The sequence below is a fragment of the Pseudomyrmex gracilis genome, unplaced genomic scaffold (genome assembly GCF_002006095.1).
Source record: "Pseudomyrmex gracilis isolate BER0280 unplaced genomic scaffold, ASM200609v1 scaffold_258, whole genome shotgun sequence".
Lineage (NCBI taxonomy): Eukaryota > Metazoa > Arthropoda > Insecta > Hymenoptera > Formicidae > Pseudomyrmex > Pseudomyrmex gracilis.
This window is the reverse complement of record NW_018020842.1, coordinates 178,118-199,164: the sequence shown is the minus strand read 5'-3', so window position 1 is coordinate 199,164 and position 21,047 is coordinate 178,118. Positions and strand designations below refer to the sequence as shown.

The following is a 21,047-nucleotide window of genomic DNA, read 5'->3' as shown; positions in this document are numbered from 1 at the left end:
GCACACGTACACGGCTGTTCGCCTATGTGCGTATCCCCTCCACTCGCTGTTGCTTGCTGTAAGCGGGGCCGAGTTGGCATCTCTGGCTCAACTAGCCATATAGGAGTATTACATATATGAATATATCTCTATGATCTGTACACGAACTGCGAGTCTAACCTTAAAATTTGCGCTGTTCTTAACCTTAAAACGTGTCTTCTTGCGACGTGTCTGAATACTGGCTAAAATGCACAGTAAATAAAAATATAAAATAAAAAAAGTTTATTCCAGAGGAATACTAATGTTTGAAAAGTTCACTTTTTAGCTGATGAGCACGTTATATAATATATTTTATTAAAATACAACGATGTTTGTGTAAGAAATAATGTTAAAAACATTTTTTTTAGAAATTTAAGCTGTTTTAAATATTTAATTACATTAATATATTTAATTATATTAATTTTGTTGTATAAATCTTGAAGCATGTAAATGAGGACATGACTGTTTCATATATACTTGTCTATAAAAATATATAAAATTATTGAAAAACTCAGACGATATATTTTATAAAATGTTGATGCTTCTGTGTACAATAATTTGTGAATCATGATGCTGAGAAAAGTGTTTTGTCCTTTAACTAAACTTCCATTAACACAGGTAAAAATTTCATACATATACTTGGCAGAAATTGTTTGCCAAATGTTAAGTATAATATTTATTTCCACATTTATTATCTCTACAGATCTATAAACACTGTTGTTTTAATATACTCGGATCTAAAATGAGCAGCAAAAACTCCAAAACTGATAGCTCAGACTTAATCTTTTCTGAGGAAGATAAAGAGAAAATACTCAATATTATAAATCGCAAAAGTAAAGAAGATCTGTTACAGTGAGTAGTTAATCTTATTTGTGCAATTTTGTTTAATATATTTTTTTATATGTAGATTATTTTTTATTGTTGAAAAACACTCTATTTATATAAAGGTATTCTATCACTGAGAAACGTGTAAAGAATTTAGAATTATATCGCACAGACAATGGACCTTACGTTTCGCTAGAGGATCTACTGAAAGTGAAAGGTATGAACAACAAATGTTTATACAAGTTTTACAAATCGATTATAAGTGGCAAGAAGAAAGGTTTGAAAAAAATTAAAAAGGGTTTGGTGTTAACGCCACAAACGACCTGGGATGACCAGAAGGTAAAAAAAAAAAATAGTTTTTTTAAATTTTGTTTTCAAACGCATCAAACACATCAAGTGTATATTTTAGGACGTCAATACAGTATTGGGTATTTACGTAGGACAGGACATGGTCAGCTGGGCACTGTTGAATCGCGATTGCAAAGTGTTACAGTGGAGTTTCAAATCCTTTCCCGAAAATGAATCGAGAAAGAATATTCATTCTTTACTTCAAATGGTAACAGATGTCAATTAGACATAAGATGCCTTTGAGTTAAGAGATTTTGTATATAATCATATGTTTTTTTTTCTTTCTCCAGACAATACCGATTGCAGCTACTTTACCGAAAGCTGATCGATATATAATGCAAGAAATCACTCGCGGTTATCTGTTAAGTCGCAAATCTTATGACCATTACGTGCAACACTCTATAATAAACGCCATCATTATGTCGTATCGAGCAACGTTAAGTTATAAATTAGACAGTAAGACAGTTACTACAGTACATTCAAATAATCATAAAATAGAATGATTAAAGTTTAATATTTAATTATCACTTGAAAGTAAAACGTTTTCTCTTATAAAAGCTCATATTTTGCTACTAATTTTTTGTAGATAACATAGACTTCGTAGCGCAAAATTGTTTTATACTTCGGCAGTATATTTTACGAAAGATTTACGGACTTGTACTTGATAACGAAGTTTTATCCACACAATATATGATGCAAAAGTTGCTGCAGGAGAGCGACGGATTGATGAAAAATCAGGAACGGTTGCCGAATGTGTTAATAAATTCAGATTTAAGAAATATGTATAATGAACAAAGTCATGTTTATAAAGAGCAAATTGGTTGGTCGTTATTGATAGCGCTAGCTTTCATGGAATTGATCGTACATCAAAGGACCGATATGATGATTCGCAGCCCTGAGTAAACTATAAAATATGTTCCTATCATAAAGCGAATGAAACAACTGGGACACAAAAGATGTTGTTACCGGTAAGATTACTTCATAAAAATTAGAAATAAATTGATACGGTAAATTAACAATGAAAAAAAAAATAAGTTTAATTCAAGTTTTATTCAACAGGAAAATAGTCAATACTCTAAAAATCTAATTGCGTCCAACGATTGTGCGACATTTGTATGTGAGAAAAAAATGAACATGTATAAAAAACAAAATATGAAATTATAGAAAATATTTAACAAAACTTGATGTAAAACTTTTTCCAATATCTTTTCGATCAAGTTAAAGATTCTGGAAAAATATTTCTCGCTTGATAGCATAAATTGAAAAAATAATTATTTTGATATTTTTTTTCTTTAATTGTACGAGGTATGATACTAATTACGGGTACAAATACGATTTTGTTTCATGTAGTCATTTGAATAAACGCGTGACAAAAAAGCATTTATATAGATATACAAGAAATATTAAAAACAAAAAAGATGTTGAAAGAACTTACATTCTTTTTCTTTCTGCAAAATATTGTTGAAAAAAATTGACGTTAACAATCGATATTTGTAATATGTGTAAAAATAATTACAGATTGGTTTCTAAATAAACAATTCCAAGTATCATTAATTCTAAAACATAATGGACGAAGAACAATCGCTGTTTACAAATATTGTCAGTTGTTATAGCATCTTTGTGTTATGATTCTCAGTATAACAATAAATCGACGAGAAACAAAACAAACCGCTAATTACTAAGCATTATAATATACCACTGTAAAGCATTGCAATAAATCTTTACAATTGTCTGATATTTATTTTGTACATGTTTTATATAAGTATAAATAAAGTTTTCTCTGTTTATTGTTTTTTAAAACTGAGAAAAAAAACTGGACGTGTGTATTGTGTGCGATCGCGCATCTTACAAATTTTTGTTACAAGCGTGTATAAATAAATGTACAAATACTCGTTGATTTTATTTAATGTATAAATACTCGTTTAATTTATTCTCGTCCACTAATCAGCACTGGGAAAAGTACACAATTTAAAGCAGAAATAATATTATCAAATAGAGATGTAGTATTTTTTGTTTATATATAAATATCAATATTATAGTGTTTGAATTGAATCGACAATAATATAATTTCAACTATCTAATAATACTCATCGAGAATCGTGTGTGTGTTCTCCAGTTTTAATATACGTTAGTAACACGTTATCCTCCTCTCCTATAATAAATAAAGTAATCGTCTTCTAATATGATGTTTTACACATGTTGATATAATGTATTCAAGATACATTTCAAGCCCTTGCTTAAAATTTTTTCCCAGCACTATCCCTGATTATTTCCGTGTTACATATTTGGATAAATCTTTGTGTGTTGCTTTTTACAGCGCATACACAAAATTGTTAATAAAATCTATTTACCTCTCTCTTCGATATATTAACAAATTATTTGGACATATATTTGCATCAGTATCGTACAATAAATTGGATTGCCTGCATGCGGTTCTTGGATATCGTTCTTGAATCGCATTGCTGCCGAGGTTTTTTTTTTTCAACACATCTCAATTATTAGAATAATACCCGATCAGACCAGCTGGAAACGAGTGTCGACATTTATAATAATATAATTATATACTATACTGCGTGTGTGTTAGTATAGTATACCAAAGTGTGTGCACAACTTTTGTTATACATACTATAATACCTAACAACTCTTTTTCTTTTATTTATTTATATCTAAATATAAATGTATATGTATATAGTATTTCTCAGTCAGCGACCAGTAAATTACGTGACGTTATTCTATATTAACGACAATTGCGCGAGTCGGTTCCTTGTTCTGCATACGGACTCTCTACGCTCGCACAAGTGTGTCTTCCGTTCAAGAGACAGCTGTGTGTGCTTAAAGAAACTTAAATTAGCAATTCCTGTTTCATCGCGCAGAAAAGATTAGTTGAAAACTGTTCGGCGTTTTTTTTCTACAACAAATAGCGTCATATAATTACTGGGCGCTAATTAAAGCAAACATCCTAGATGTGTGTATGTGTATATATATATATATATGTATATATATGTATATATATATAGATATATGTATATATATATATGGATATATATATATATATATGCGTATTTCTTTATAGAATATTAACACATCGCAAAACCAAGAAACATTAAGTACATACATTACTATATATCTCGTCACTTACAACACTTGTTACGGCTAGAAATCGTTCTACGCGCGCATGTGCATACTTATATGTACATACAAAATCTATTCTGTTCAGATACATCTCATCGGGAAAAGATCGCGTTCTAAATCATATTTTTATTTGGACGCATAATAATAACGCTCTGTGTACGCGCACACTTGACAAAAGAAACTGTACCACGTCTTACAAGATCTTGTCAAGATGCTGTCAAATTTCTTTTTGACGTAATAAGATCATTGTAACGTATAAAATTACTGGTCAACTAAATATAATTGTTGTTTTTTTCTTTTCAAATCAGAAATATTAAAGACACATTTTTGTTATTTCTTTTTTCTTTTTTTTTAAGTGATAGGTAAAATTACACGAGCAACTTTGACACATTTTTGATGAAAATATACACGTCAATTTGGACTATAAAATAAAATGTACTTCGTATGTGCGCAGTTTTCTTTGTCAATAAATGGCTCGTACACAACTCACCCAGAGAAAAACACACTAGGATCAACTTTGTTCTTACATCACTAATGGAACATAAGGAAACCGTTCTGATATTACCTGCTACATGCAATACATCTCGCTTCAAGCAACATGTACATATCTCAAAGCTAATTATGTATCTTAAATTTATGAAATATTTATTATAATCAGCGAGAAAGTTTCTCCTTATTAAGCTTTGGATCAAAAGCGTGATAAAAAATAGAATGTAACGAGGATTTGATGCGTACAATGTTGGAAAATGTTTTTGGACAACAATACAACATGATAAACGCGCGTACATATGTATAATATATTACTAATAAAATTTTATTCACATTTCAACAATTAATATCTCAGACATCATTCCGATTTTTTTTGGACTGGCGACAAATTAAAACAAAATTTATCTTCTAAATTTTTTTAACTATCTATTGTTTCCCAGCACTGCACGCTGTGAATTTTCTTTACAAGTTTACAACTGCTCATAATGGAGATATTCTTGTTCGGTTGGTTTTTAACAATAAAAACAGTGCGCATGTCTGTTGTTTAGCAAAATTGCTGATATTATTGACATCTAAGAACAGAATGGAAAAAGGGCATAAGTCTCAGGAACAGACGGGTGTTATATGCGCGTGCGCGCGCACATAAATAACAAGATTTTATAGATAATAACAAAGGATACACAAAATGTATGTGTATAAGAATAGAATATGACACTTTCTTGACAAAAACAAACGTTCTTGTGTGTGACACCAGACGATTGTCAGCACGCAATCGAGTTCGAGAAACTCGTATTGCTTTTCTCAGTGCATTTAAGCATGACTTGAGAATTTATAGAGATATTATTTCGCGAAAATTCTTCTCTCTCGAATCATATGTATATATTACACGTATATAGATTTAGATTCGTATAAAGTTTCATTTGTGATGTACATATAATACGAAACTAATATTTAAAATCACTGTAAGCGTTACAGTAAGGGAGGCAGTTACAAAGTTATTACATGATATTTGAAAATTTTACACGAGAAATGTGTAAGACCGGCGAAAAATTCGCGATTCGTCGAAGAGCTAAGAAGAAAGAAAATTATTTCAAACGTATATGTGTGAGGCCAAAGCTTCGAATTATCTCGATTGTGAAATAAAAATTTTCTTTGAAGATCGATCAAATAAATTTAACGGACAATTTCTTCTGATTAGGAAGAGTTTTAAGAGTTTCGACGTTAGTTGAAGAATTTTCGATTTCTTTTCATATGAGAGAAAGAGAGAGAGAGAAAAAGAATTTATCAAATTCTCTCTCGAAAATCGTCAAGATAGACAAGGATCGAAATTGCTCCTTGTAATTGGTCCGTTTACATACACAACGGTATATTGCCGCGCGCGACAATATGCGGTAGTGACTACACTTACATATCAGTGATCCTAAGATCGCAACTATGTCAGTGAGTTCATCAATCGGCATCCGAATCGTTCCGCGAGAGAGGAAGTCCTCCTCTTCTACGCATTTCATTTTCTCCGCTGTCCATTTCTTGTCGATCGCTCGCTGAAAACAGTATGTAAAAGGAGAAAACAACTCTTTCTCTCTCGCGGAATCGATTTATTTCATCTTTGTGTACGTCGGGTTACTATTGTATATACACACACTGTGTAATAATATATATTTCATAAATCAAAAGAAAAAATTAACACATACGTAAGGAAACATATACGTAAGGAAAGACCATAAACATAGAAAATAAACATATTACTCTGGCACGTTGCAATCGTTATAAAATTATTCTTAATGCAGTCAACTTTCATCGACTCTTTATTTTGATGCTCACGCTATGTATTTGGTCGGAAATATTTTCTATGTTACATGTCACTCTGGACTAGAATAGTGAAATAGTTGATGGGATCAAAAGCAAACGCTTTACGTTGTTTCGAATGCGCGTGCACACGCTGGTCGACGCTGAATCGTTCCGCAAGAGAGAATCTTTTTTCTTCTTTCTCCTTCGCGAAAGAATTCAGTATCGTTAGCGCACATAACAAAAATATTTCGAATAATTTTACGTCAAAGAAAGATCTCGTAAAACGATTGATGAGATATGATAATTGTTGAGACTTCAACTAAAATTTTCGAAACAATCTAAGAAACATTTATAGTATTTTAATTTAACTCTTCAACGTTTAATTTATAAATTTCCAATAACATTAGGAACAATTAAAATTTCTATGTTGTGGCTGTAAACTGCTTATTATTAAATTAATTTAGTATTATCTATTAAAATCTAGCACAACAAAAAATTGAACAGCCTTCATTGCGCATGTGGGGAATATACATAAACATATAATATATAAAATAATACAAACACATTGTGTAATTTTGTCCAGCAATGTAGATCGCAAATATATATATGTAAAAAAAATCAACAAAATTTAATTCTTCAAAATTTTTCAGATCTTTCATATCCGTTTCAAAATGGAAAAGCGAGAATCTCTAACGAAAACAAACAATAACTATAAATAATACAACTATATTACAATATTTACGCAGAGAACATATTTCGGTATACTGTATTACTTTCAATGACAATAACACGTAAAATATATATATATATGTATATAACTATGTAGGAGAGTAAACTATATCGAGAATATAACAACATAAACTAACAAATTAGATTCGATTGTCACACATAGATCGGTATTCATAGTCGAATCTTGTATTTAAGATCGTCTTATGTTCATTTTCAGATGCTATGTGGCCAAATGAGAGATGGCCCCTATAGCATCTTAAAAACGATAAGTTTAAGACAATCTTAACTACAAGAATGTGTGAATACCGGCCATACGTACAAATATACACACAACATACCACACACGCATACACAAAGGTCAACACGCAACACGTAAGACGAATCACATTGTAGATATTATATATACACAGCAATCGAATGGACAGACTCTCTATAACTTCAATGCTTTTACACTTAATCCATCAAATGTAGCCTAACACAATTAAGTACTTATACGCGTATCGAGCTTACTTTCAATGCACTAAACGTTTTTCTTTTGTGATTTTTTTTTTTTGTGATACGTACGTATAGAGTTTCACATAAACTTAACAACGATCGAGATATCATTTCTGTCAATCATATTGAAATTTATGGATCGTTTGCGTAAGATACACCGATTTCTTATTTCCGTTGTAGACTACAAGAAAGGAATGGAATACTCAGTCAAAAATAACATCCCAGTCTAGAGACATAATGGATATAATGGAAGACTAAAGACGTCGACATTACGTTGAAAAAAGGGCATTGTGGAATTATTGCCGAAAGATATTGGATATTTGTTTTTAACTATAATTCATATATGCTCGTATCCATCACACACATATACATATACTCCATATATATATTCCATATATATACTTAAACACTTTCGCGAAACCTTTAAATTGTTTACTAGCTGAAGAAAAAAGAGAAAGCAATCAATATAACACGACTGTTTAGCAACAATTCAATACGTTATTCTTTTTTTTTTTTTTTGTCTCACTTTTCGTCCGTCTTTTCTTTCTCTTTCAAGTATGTCATTATTTAACCCTTTCGCTGTAGACGCTATCGTGTTTATTATATCGACGGTTTTTTTTTTTTTTTTTTGTAAAATCCATGCATATTTAATCATGCAGTGCGAGAAGTAGCATCAGTTATTAACGAGAAGTCAGTTTACCTCTCTGAGATTCTCTTAAGAGCATAAAAATAAAATAAAGGTTCGAGATTACTCAATTAAAGCCGCGCGACCCCAGTGAAAGGGTTAAAAAGCTCTATCGCTCTTCTCGTTATCTTCTCGTATCTCAATCGCCTAAATAATAAATAGCAATAAAAAGTATCTTCTCTCTTTTTTATTTTGAAACAAGCGCAAATGTCAGAGAAAAGTACTATTATATGAGAACAGCGCGATCATAGAAATTGACTAGCATTCGCTTTTTTTTCGTACAATAATTGAATCGTTTTCTGACTTCGAATCAGTGAACTCTTTACTGTACTACAGAATTCACGCGTGTTTTAGAAATAAATGATAAATTATTCACGTCTGGACCAAAGAAAAATTCACTAAAGAGAGATATAAGAAAAAAAATAGAAAAGCTGCTCTTTAGTTGTGGCCGATGTCCAAGCGCAAAAGTGAGTATTCCAAGTACAGAGTTCACTAGATTGAACTGATTCTTAATCATGATGATGAATGTATTGTACATGTATACACAACATACATATGTATAATACAAATAAGTTGACAGGTAATTTATAAGTTAGTTAACACGATTTGTCGGCAGGATACATTTCAAAAGATTGGCTTAAACGCGCAGTTCTCACACACCGAAAAAAATCCTAATTTTAATTAAAAAAGAAAACTTTATATGTAAATTTCTGTGAGAAATTGTATTTCATTTTTTTTAATACGACAGAATTCCCTGAGAATTCTTTTCTACTTCCACTTTTTAGAGTTTTACACAGATGATGAACACTCGGATATATGTACATACTGTACATATATCCGTGTAAAATATATATTGTTCTTTACGCGTGTTGCATCACGTCATTTCCGCACATTTAAGCCAATCCTGAAGATTCGCTTATTCCGGGACTTCCTGTATTTTTTTGAGAGACCATTTTATGAAAATGCATCTACACGAGTCTGGCGTACTCGAGACATTAAAATTGTGCAAAATCATTGAGTAAAAATATTGCAATTGAATTATTGATAAAAATGTTAAAAAATGTGATTAAAACTTAGTAGAATAGAGTGCATTTCTACACACAAATCTGGCACTTAATTAATCATCTATCTATTTTATTTAAAGAAATTATGTGAATTGTTTTATTCAATTTTTTAGTTTAAATAAAATTTTTTAATGTCTTAAAAAAGTTTTGATTTTTTTTCAGTAACGTGGAGCAAGAGAATGTTAACTTAAATTAAATTAATAAACCTAAAACTTACGAATATGTGCGCTTATGTATAAATTTGTGTGTGTGCGCGTAGCGCGCGTGCGTGCTCATAAAGTGGAGGTTACACAGCAAATTATAAATAAAGTCTTGATTGTCTGACCTACTTTTATGAAGATATAATGCTATTAAAGGAGTGTATCAAAGAATATTATATTATATAGCTCCGTGTCTGTGTTAGCAACGTCCAATAACGGTAATTACCAATAATGATAATATTATAATGATACCAGTACTTTCATTATCTGGGAAAATGATATGCACGTGTAAGTGTGTGTGTATCTCGTAGAAACATTACAAGATTTGTATCAATTAGATAATATTCTCGTAGTTGTTATTTTAATTTATTTTTCCACCAGAAGAGAGAGACACAGAGTGAGAGAGAGGAATACGTGTCAGAGGAGAGCATTCTCTTTCTATTAACTATTCTGGACTTTTGCGATTATCTTACAAATGTAAGCTTCTCCCTCCCCACGATTTTGTTTAAAAATTGAGTGATGCGCGAGAATACTGAAAAATCGTACATACGTTACGAAGATAAATGATGTTACATTAATCGGGGGACAAGTCAAATGATAATGTAACTTTGTATCGGTATTACAACTGCAATTTCGAAAGACATAAACGAAAGATAATATTTCGCAGAACGACCAAGAATATGTATAATAAAATTGTAGTAACTCCATTTCTCTTTGATCTAGCACAGTCTTAAAGAAGTTTTATCAATATACATGTATCGTAATATACATGTACAGTCGAGCAGCCTATTAGTTTTTGTTCAATGCGTAGGTAGGTATAAACTTGGTAACTATCATCGACAAATCTTAACTGGTATATGTCTAAAATGAACAGTCATAGTTGTTTACTTCGAGACGACGCTCGAAATACACGAAGATGAGATTCAGAAGTAGGTGATACAAGTTCTTTTTTTTTTTTTTTTTGTGCTCATTATACTGTACGAAAAATGTCGTGTCCTCTTTACGACGACAATGACGAGCGCTGTCTCCCGTAAAGTATTCATCGAATGTCGGAGATGTTATTTTTGCTGCCGAAAATTTTGACTAGTTGATCCTCGTAATCGTCGATATTACGTTTCATAAGTTCCATACACGGACCGAGCAGGCGCTCGAATGCCTCAACGTCCAAAACTGTAAGCGCAAAAATATGCTCGGTTGAATAAATAAAAAAATCACTTCAAAAAGGGGAAATATAAATTATTTTCGCGTGAATTTAGTAATAAACACATGACATGTAGAAAAAAACAAACAAATGTTTAGAACAAAATTTTAATAATACAATTTGAGTCAAGTCTAATTATTGCAGTAAGCGTCGTTATTTTTGCTTCAAGCTATCTATGTATTACCGTCACTGGCTATCTACCAATTTGAAGTTCGTGAGCGAGAATGAAATGAACTTACATGCTAGTTTGACGTCCCCTACAGCGTAGGCCGAAGCAGCGCGTGGTTTATGCGTCACGAGTGCTAACTCACCTAAGTAACCACCAGCCGGAACACGATTAATCTACAAGATATTGAAGATACTGAATTAATTCAACACCAAGCTGTCTTAACGTTTGACATTGTTGTGCGATCGGATCGTTTTACAACGTGGAGAAAGAGGGACTAAGTTAAGTAACGTAAATGCACCTCGATTTCACGGCCGTTGTCGCCGAGTATAGTAATTCTGACTACGCCGTCCTCCACGAAATACATCCCGTCCGCCGTGTCGCCTTGTCTAATTATCTGTTCGCCATCGGAATAGTGTTTCGGCACAAGAGCATCTGCTAGATTCATACGTTCGTAAGGCTGCAAAGATATTTCCGCGTTCAATATAGTTCGGATCATAAAAATCGTTGAACTATCAATTTTTGTTTTTAACTCACGAGTCCCCAATTTGCGAGAGGAAGGGAGTTAGTATATATTATTTTAGAAAATATAACATAGTACTTACCTCAAGGGACTTCAACATCGGCACTTTGTTTATAAGAGTCTCGTACATTTTACGCTTTTTGTACGCGGATTTGAGAAGAATACGTCGGAAAGTTTGCCTATCCATAGCCCAGAGTGTGCCGGTCGTGATGGCCTTAACGGTGGCTGCTCTGGGCATGTTGTATAGAAGAGCCAATTCTCCGAAAGCGCCACGATTATCGTAAGTGTGAATAAGATTATCTGTTCCTGTGACGGCGTCTTTAACGTAAACTTCGAATCTTCCTCTGAAATGTGAGAAGTGACAATAATGATGGTGACGATCGACAGATAACTCGAGAAAATTCAAGAATTCTCGTCTCATTCGAGCAATTCAAGCGACATATTACTAAGAATAATATATTGTTATAAAACAATGTATTTTGATATAATTCAAACTGCGATAAAATGTACAGTTGAATAACTGGATTATTGAACGCGACTGCGCTCGAATATTTTCAGCTTTAAGCAGTAACTGGTGACTGGTGTGTGTATATATCCCATCTCGGTTCACTGGAGCTTTCAGCTGAAGGGAGAAGCTTATCGATACGTTAACTGTAGTATATAAAGAAAAAGTATTACCTCTCTATCACATAAAAGTTGTCACCATCGTCGCCCTGTCGGATAATAAATTCACCCGGTTGAACGGTTTTTTCGAACATTGCGTCCAGCACGTCCGCCATTTGTTCCTGCAAAAGTAATTTTATCAGACGTGCATAAACGTTTTAGGACGCAATATATGTGTAATGTATATTGTCTTACGCGTTTCAGAATTTACTCGTCATCATTTTCATAACTGCGAAGTTATGTCAATATCGCAATGGTATTGGTTATTCGAGAGAAGACAAAAATAAAAATTAAAAAATTAAAAAAAATAACTCTCTAAACTGATAAAAATCCGTTTGACACTTCCTTCTTCCTTCTTTCTTCCGCATTGATAAACACGTACATAACTCACAGTCAACGTATATCAATCTACGTACGTTATTTCAGCAAAAATAGACCTTACGCGACATTTGAGATATTTATCAAGTTGCAAACCCGGAAAAGAAGTTTTCGAAAAATTTTATCGACTTATGCCTCGAAATATCCCAAAGTGGTAACATGCAAGTAAAAAAAAATTTTTTTTAGTTTGTTTTATGTAAACTCCGAAATAAAAATTTTATGTGATTTCTCACGTTGCTTCTGATGTCAATGTGGCTGAAATAAATACCAAATACGACTGACTGGTTTTTTAGATATTTGTCACTTTTTCTTTCATTTTTATTACAAAATATTTAGATAACTGTCCAAATCGTGTATCATATTTTGTGTTAGTTTAATCAATAATAATACCAGCAATCCAATGTAATTTTCATAGCAACATAAAGTGACAAATTCATGACACGTAAATAATTCATTCAAATTATGAACACATCAGTTTATTCAACTCACCACATCTAGAGCACGAAATAGAAGAATGTTTTTGACGCTGTCGCTGAGCCTTTGTCGCTGTTCGTCGCTCTTTGGATGAACCATCTGAAAATTAATAAACCGTATAAACGCTTTTTTTGGACAAAAAATTCAGCTCGCGTACGTGAAAAAAGAAAACATCGGTAAAATCTATTCTACATGGAACTGCTTGTTTCTACATGGAACAACTTGATAAGAACTATCACATTTCCGATTGAGACATTGTCTTTCGAATAAAAAGTGCTTCTTTCTCTCTCTCTTAAAAACATGAAGTTGGGTCAGAGAAAGCTGATCGGATTTGCATTTTGGGGCATTGGCTTCAATTGAATCTTAAGAGTTTCATGTGTCGTACGGTCAAGTTTTCGAGAATAAGTGCGCCGGTTGACCATGGAACGAAGAATTCAAGGAACTTTAAAATTTTCCTATAAACTTCTTTAAAAATTAGTTCGAAAAAATTATTGCACGAGTGCAACGTTGGTGTTCGGCATTTTGTAAACATTTTTTTTTTTTTAGCAAAAGAAATGTTAATAAAATGAGAATTTCTCTAAATACACATGTACACAGACCAGCACTGATTCGTTCCGCGAGAGGGGAGGACATCTCCTTCTACGCGTCGTTCTCTTTTAGCCGCTGTCGGTCGGCCCGGTCGGCCGCAGAGACCGACGAGTAGGTCAGCATATTGTACATACAAGAAGGGGGACTGCCTACTTCCTCTCTCGCGGAACGATTCAGTGGCGGTCTGTGTACATACAAGGTAGTGTACGTATGTGTATGTAAATCATGTCCGTGCCAGGTTATCGAACACGCGGCCTGACGTCACAAAGGTACATCGTCGGCCTCGCATCGTCGAGCAAAGTAACCTCTTCGCTTGCGTTTCGTCATTCGCGCGGCAGCATGTCGGGAAAGAAAGGAGAGAGAAAGAAAGAGGGGGAGGAACGCAAGGCGGGAACACGCAATGTGCCCTAATAGATTGCAGAATATTATATATACCCCTCGTGTACACACACATTACTATAACGGGGGAGACATATAATATTGTATAACGACGTTTCATAATTTTCTATCATTATCGAAAAGATTCTTAAAGTTGTTGAAAAAGCAAGAAGTTGCGGAAAATTGATAATAACTGATGATAAACGAACTCGCAATTGACGGTTTTGCGAACAATGCGCACATAGGATGTACCTTGAAGCCGTCATCTTCTTCGTCATCCTCGGGATTATAAGTCTCTGCGAAAACGCTCTTTCTTCTAGAAGCAAACCGACCGACCGGTGGCTCTGAAATATAAAGAAATATTTTTGTTCAATATCACTTTGATTATGAGCAAATAGTTTGCGCGTAAAACAAAATTTTTCGAAGTTTAAAAATAATAAAATATATACATATAATAATAATATAGTAGGTGAAAGAATATGTATGTAAAATAGATGAATACGTATATAAAGACAAAACTCTCTGTATATATTATTCAACAGAATAACATTTTCCTATTATTCTTTCTTATCTTGCAACACTCTTCTACTATTCTTTTTAGAACAAATAAAATTTTGAATCGATATAAATTTTGTATATGCTAAAGGAACGGTTTTAGAATAAAAACAATATTGTTATTCGTATACGTGTAGTTTTCAAGTACTCTCGTTGCAGTCACACTAAATTATGAACTTCTCGAGTGAGAAAATTCTCTCTTATAAAAAGTCATACATTTTCGTCACGCAACTTACATAAGTGAAATAAACTACTTTTTACCGAGCCAGTATCGGGCGTTCGGTAGTATAGATTAGTAAAAAATGCGTCGAAAACCCGTCCGGTTTATTGTTCCGCATTGATAAACGCGCATCTAATGTACATGTATCGAATATTTGTATTATCTATCGTATATTTACATTGAAAATAGATCTTGCGACAATCGACATCAAGATTTATGAATAGTAATTCTAAAAACACAGACAGTAAAAAAAAGAATTTTTTTCTTTTCTTCACAAAAAGGAAATATTTTTTTTCTGTGAATCTTATATTTGTATTCTCGAATATTTGGTACGGTGCCATGTAAAAAAAAAAGTACTTGAATAATCGCACGATAAAAATTTGTGTATTTCTCGCTTGTGACGTCACATAATTCAATATGGTTAGAACGGAGTACCTGAGAAGCCCCTTTATGTCTAGCTATTAATTTATAATAAAAGGCACTACATGTGTTCGTGTGTATGTATATGTATGTACAGGGCGTGTGTATCTCTTTTCGCGCACCTTTATCATCCATTGGCTCAATAACGGAGATGAGCGACATTTGGTCCGTGAAGAAAAGGGAAACACAAGAAAGACGAGCACAAGTTTTTTCCTTTTCAGGCACACGTGCAATACACCCTCTGCACTTCGGTAAAAAAGTTTACACGTTTTGTTGTCTTCACCGAGGTACCTCGATCTACTTATAAATATACGGCTTACGTGTAAATCCATTACAACGTAATGATATAAAATAAAATTTGTATAAAATATGACTGACACTTTTACACACATGAGGGGAAGACGAATCACTAATATAGTTTATAACTTATATTAAAAAATTATTACATCTGCTTGTATCATATTTTTATTATAAAAATTTAAAAAAATTAATTTGACTGAACACAAGAGAAGTGTCGACATATGTTTGATAATGCGAGAGACATTTCAACGAAACACAGAGAGAGAAATATATTGAATATGTATGTAATAATACACAGACAAAATGTTCCGGAGAAAAAATAAACCGAACGCGCGAACATAATGTAATCTCTCTGTAAAACGATTTTACATTTACATTTCAACTTATACCTGATTTGCATTAAATTTCTACATTTATCTATCAATTGCATATTTATGTTTTCTAGTTGTTTTATAATTTATATATGTATAAAAAATGCGTTTCTGTATTTTTTTTTTTTTTTTGTTATCTTTTGTACATAAAGACCAAGATTGAATTTTCACAGTTTTCACAGTTTGCTAAAAAAGCCGAATTTTCACGAAAAAAAAAAGATAATTGCGCGTATTTTCTCTACCGATTGTAAGACACATTTTGTGCGATGCAATCGTAATCACTCAGCGTTTTTCTTACGATATTTCTTCTGCATTCCATCGACCTGTCGTACAAACATATTTTACATAACGTCACGCGTGAAACGAACAATTAAACGACCGGACGCCTATTTAACATGTGCCAGCGCGATCGTTCCACATCTCGGGTGACAAACTAGAAATGCACTTACGAGATATATCGTCTACCTAGTAATCTAAACGCGCATCTTTTTCTGTTCTTTGTAGTTAAAAAACTGAAAACACATAATTAAAAACAAAAAAAAAAAAAAAAAGAAAAAAAACAAAACGCATTAAAATTTAGATTCGCAATTACGTCGGAAAACGAACCGATGGCGGATGAAGCGGGTTTGAATTGCTCCGGGAGCGATTAAAATCCAATTTGCCACGAATTTATGTTTCGAATAGAAATGTGGTCTCACGGGCCTGAGTTGGATTAGAACTGAAATCACGGTGAAACAGCGCATCGAAGTCAATTAGCAATTGTGCCGTGCGCGAGTTGTGGAGAGTTCTTCGTCGGATAATTCTGACGAAGATATATGTTTCACCTACCCACCCTCCGTACTCGACTTTGAAGAGAAAAGACAAAACTAACTCGACCACTTTGCGAGTTATTTTCGACGTTCCAACCGACTCGCGTGAATTTGCGCTATTTCATACACTAATAAAAGAAAACAGCATGAGGAAAATATCTTCAACTAGTATCTCTTCCGCGCATCTCTCACAAAGTTCTACGCAATCACGATACCGCGAGATACAGTTTCGAAATCGCTGGCACGGTACAAGCTCTCGACGTAGGAACGAAATTTTAATGTCGAGTTTGACGATATATATCACACCGCGACGTATTAACGCGTTTCATTAAATCTGCATGAATAAATATTTACCGCGAAGATGTATACCAGGAAGTATTGAATCTGTGTGTGTGTGCGAGAGAAATCAAAGACACACGAAACTTACAGCACGAAAGTAGAGAAATATTTACTGGCACGCGTCTGAGACGTTTCAATGATTAAAACTTAAATAAAACATTGCCAATAATATCTACTGACGTATTACGAATCATTTTTACGAAGAGTTGCGTTTTCTCAAACATTTCTTTATCTTAAAATATGCGCGTTACTGTGCATATGAACGTGTAACTGCTGTACAAGACTTTGGAACAGATAATATATTATTTTTGTTTCATATTGTGTGTGTGTGTGTGTGTGTGTGTGTGTGTGTGTGTGTGTGTGTGTGTGTGTACGTGTATCTTCTTATATACACATCCACAATCGCGCAGAAAATAAACGAACAAAGTCTTCAAAAAATATTTCTCAATGATCGCGTGACTCAAACATAGTTCGACACTTTTTCTGATCCTATAGACTGATTTCCCGATGTTGTGCGCGCGAATTGCTCCCGGCGTGATTTAAACTCCGCGACGCGTAAAAAAAACCAGGCAAAAATCAAGACAAGAGAATAAGCGAGAGCGCGTCTCGCTGCACCAGCAAAGCGCCGGGTGAAACTGTCGAAACCGCCAATCACCCAAGAATCTCGACCCTCTCTGAGAGCGCCTGACCGGACGATGTTGGCGGGACACGGTGTTGCTTCCTAAATTGTGCGCAGGTCTCGCGAGAAGTTCAGCCAGATCGAACCGAAGACTGCCAAAGTAGTTGCACGAAACTTTTAGCACGGAGTTTTCGACGAAACAACAAACTAACTAACGAGCGCGAAGGGTGAGTTTCACAAAAAGTTTTTCTAACGTACGATAGTGACTATATCCACACGCACTTTTTACTTGTAAATTTTCCCGAGATACGAACACAGAACGGATCCCTCGTGAATGCAACTCGAGGACTGAAGCTCGCCCTGTATTTGCGACGCTAATATATCGCCAAAGGTTTTACCCCGAAGGCTTTATCCAGCGAGTTGATACATGGAAGATGGCAGAGTGTTACGAAGAAACCACGTGAGAGGGTTGATGGGAGCGAGGAGAGGGTTGCTGATCGATTATCGACTTGAATCCAAGCGGAACTAAAAGATACGGGTCTGATAAATGATAAAGAGAGACATGATTGAATCGAAGTATGCGAATAAATTATTAATTCCGAGCAATCTCTAGTGGCGTCGGAATGTTCTTCAGAGTCTAAAATTGCGAGCGACGCACAAATAAACGGAATAATGAATGAATGATGAGAATAAAAATAGATTGATGAAAACACATCTATTATCTTTCAGTATATATTACGTACTACGTGATGTTTATACGCACGTAATGTTCTCAATGATATACGCAAGATGATATAATATACAAAAGTAAAACACAGGAAAATACAGAGAACGTATATACAATCGTAGCCATAGAATTACACGGAGTTACATAAACATTCGTTTCTCTTAATCAAAGAACAAATGTATACGAAAGAAACTCGACTGCGTTTTCTTGACTGATAAGAAGTAGTTTAAAATGAAAATGGCATAAATAAAGAGTAAAAAAAGAGACACGAAACTTCAAACGCAAAATAAGATATAAATATTATATGTGTATAAAGTGATATTTTTATATATACGGTAGCACAAATCTGCAATTATTATCAATTATCTAATTAAAATAATTAATGTTTAAAATATACAAATGTAAAAAAAAGAAACCAAATAGGTTTTAATTCATCTTTCAATTCTTGTAAAATTCAAGGAAATTTCTCTCTTTCTTCCTTGGCACCTGATAACCTTTCAAATTTTTAAATCAGCAAAGCGAAAGAGAGGAAAAAATAAGCAAAAGAATAATAACTAGCGTATAAGAAAGAAGTCTATAAAAAATATATATATATATATATAAAATGATTTGTATAATTCAGACTTAACGTAACAATATATTAAATACGTAAATTGCAAGGTTTTTTTGGTGTAAGGAAACAAGATGTATTTCCTGTAGATGCGCAATAGCAGCCAATCAAAATTTAGCCCGTAATTCGATATGACGAATATGGCGTTTGATGTTTCGAGTCAATATCTGTCATTTCAAGAAATATGTGAGTTAAAACATCTAATAATTAATAAATTATTTTTATAACAGTTTTCGGAAATTGAAATAAAAAAATTAACATAACATTAACTTATAACTATTATAAAATTAACATTTAATTTTTAACTTATTTGAATATTTAACTTAAGTTGTTATTTAACTTAAGTTATTTATTATTTAATTGTTTATATATTTTGTAAATAATATTGTTTGTTTTGTGCGTTCGTTTAGATTTAATTTAAAATATTCCATAAAAATATAATTGTACAAAAATTAAATATAGAAAAATGAGTATCACATTTTCTGAATTTTGAGCTTAAAAACTGATTCTTCTTTTTCTAAATTGCAATCGGAACAAAACAAATTTTAGGCAAATAAATTGGCTAGATTATTTCCCAAAAGAGTTAAACTATAGACAACAATCGATTAATTAAAGTTTTAGACACATTTATATATTTTAACATGTAATAAAAGACGGTAAGGTATTCAAATATCTGTACTTAGTATTCGACGAAGATACGTGTATACTTAAAGGGTTAACAAATTTGTGCTAGATTTGGAACCAATTTTTGATTGATCATGACATTACGGACGCAATTCTTTTGTTTTTTTACACCATGATTTTTTTATATATGGATACCTAAAAATTGGATAGTTACAATAAGTTGATATTGTAAAGATTAATAAACTTGGACGTCAGGAAGATCATCTTTTTTTTACAAATGTATTAAACTTATGGATCAAAAGTTATCTCAAGTTCATTACTGGAAGATCAACAGTCATTGATGGAATCACTCTTGAGAGATGTCTCCACAGAAGGGAGAAGGGATCAAGAAAGAGGAATGAGAGAATTATATGTGAAATTGTTATCTTCTCTTTTTCATATCTGTAAAAAAATACACAGAGACAAGCTTACATTAATGCTATTGCAAAGTACTACTTTAACCCTAAGTCTAATCTCTGTTAATCCCTTCCTTGTTCATAACGGTATTACTGTGTACACTTGCCCATTATATCTTTGAAATATCTCACATTCATTAGTTTACATCAATTATGTTAATTAGCTCCATATACATATATATATATATATATAATATATAGCAAAGAGAAAGTACACAACTTATATATATATTATATATACTTATATATATTATATATATACGCACATACATATATGTATACATCATCAGGACTCACCCTCGTCGTCTACGGACTCGTCAGGTGTGGACCCACAGGTGTCGGCCTGAATTAATTGCGTCCTCCGGTCATCGCGAAGACGTGTAAAAAAATCTACGGCGTAGTCGATAATGTCGCCGGGCTGCTCCAGTAAGTAGCTGATCGTGAACTCTAGCAGGACGTCGCGCAAGTCCTCTGGCACCGTAATTTTGCCAGTGTTACGTTGACAGCTCATCTTCCGTTTAAAAAATACTATTTCACCGATTCACTCACGAACGAGAGATTATCTTTCCTTTTTTCTTTCACGCTTAACTCTTTGCGATTCTCCAGCGAGACTTCTTGTTCTCCGCTCTCTCTGCCCTATATTAATCGTCCTGTCACGACGACGGTGTACCGTAATTTTCTACACCACGTCACCCGCGCGGAATTGAAGGCAAGTGTATTAATCGGACGTGCCGAGACCCCAAAGTTGTCACAAATAAAAGCGAGAAAAACCGAGTTGTGTATTCGCGCGTCGTACACCGCCCACTTCGCGCTGATGGCTGCTTCCCTGTCGTCGTTCGCCGCCGCCGCCGCCG

At 33.4% G+C, this 21,047-nt stretch overlaps 2 protein-coding genes across 15 annotated transcripts; one reads left to right on the top strand and one right to left on the bottom strand.

Moving 5' to 3' along the window:
* The first annotated feature begins 387 nt into the window (after positions 1 to 387).
* Positions 388 to 2,928, top strand: LOC109859353. 5 transcript variants are annotated; one of them, XR_002250703.1, is made up of 7 exons: positions 388 to 636; positions 722 to 870; positions 966 to 1,060; positions 1,284 to 1,399; positions 1,482 to 1,647; positions 1,778 to 2,159; positions 2,251 to 2,928. XR_002250703.1 is itself a non-coding variant. In XM_020437524.1 (6 exons), the coding sequence occupies exons 1-6, from the start codon at positions 586 to 588 to the stop codon at positions 2,092 to 2,094; spliced, it is 1,047 nt and encodes a 348-aa protein (XP_020293113.1). In that variant the 5' UTR covers positions 390 to 585; the 3' UTR covers positions 2,095 to 2,928. The 5 variants fall into 5 exon arrangements, 1 of the variants encoding a protein (XP_020293113.1); XR_002250702.1 differs by having other exon boundaries at positions 390 to 636; positions 966 to 1,182; positions 1,253 to 1,399; positions 2,710 to 2,928; XR_002250701.1 differs by having other exon boundaries at positions 390 to 636; positions 966 to 1,182; positions 1,253 to 1,399; positions 2,238 to 2,928.
* A 5,400-nt stretch (positions 2,929 to 8,328) lies between these two features.
* Positions 8,329 to 21,032, bottom strand: LOC109859351 (cAMP-dependent protein kinase type II regulatory subunit). Of its 10 annotated transcripts, XM_020437516.1 has the most exons (11): positions 17,174 to 17,506; positions 16,309 to 16,443; positions 15,718 to 15,787; positions 15,462 to 15,636; positions 14,397 to 14,488; positions 13,194 to 13,277; positions 12,342 to 12,448; positions 11,746 to 12,007; positions 11,442 to 11,600; positions 11,214 to 11,316; positions 8,329 to 10,943 (listed from the first exon to the last, which is right to left on the bottom strand). In XM_020437516.1, exons 4-11 carry the CDS (start codon positions 15,499 to 15,501, stop codon positions 10,813 to 10,815), a joined length of 978 nt encoding a protein of 325 aa, XP_020293105.1. In that variant the 5' UTR covers positions 15,502 to 15,636; positions 15,718 to 15,787; positions 16,309 to 16,443; positions 17,174 to 17,506; the 3' UTR covers positions 8,329 to 10,812. The 10 variants fall into 10 exon arrangements, with proteins under 10 accessions (XP_020293105.1, XP_020293106.1, XP_020293110.1 ...); XM_020437517.1 differs by lacking the exon at positions 15,718 to 15,787; XM_020437521.1 differs by lacking the exon at positions 15,718 to 15,787 and having other exon boundaries at positions 16,309 to 16,333.
* Between the last annotated feature and the right edge of the window lie 15 nt (positions 21,033 to 21,047).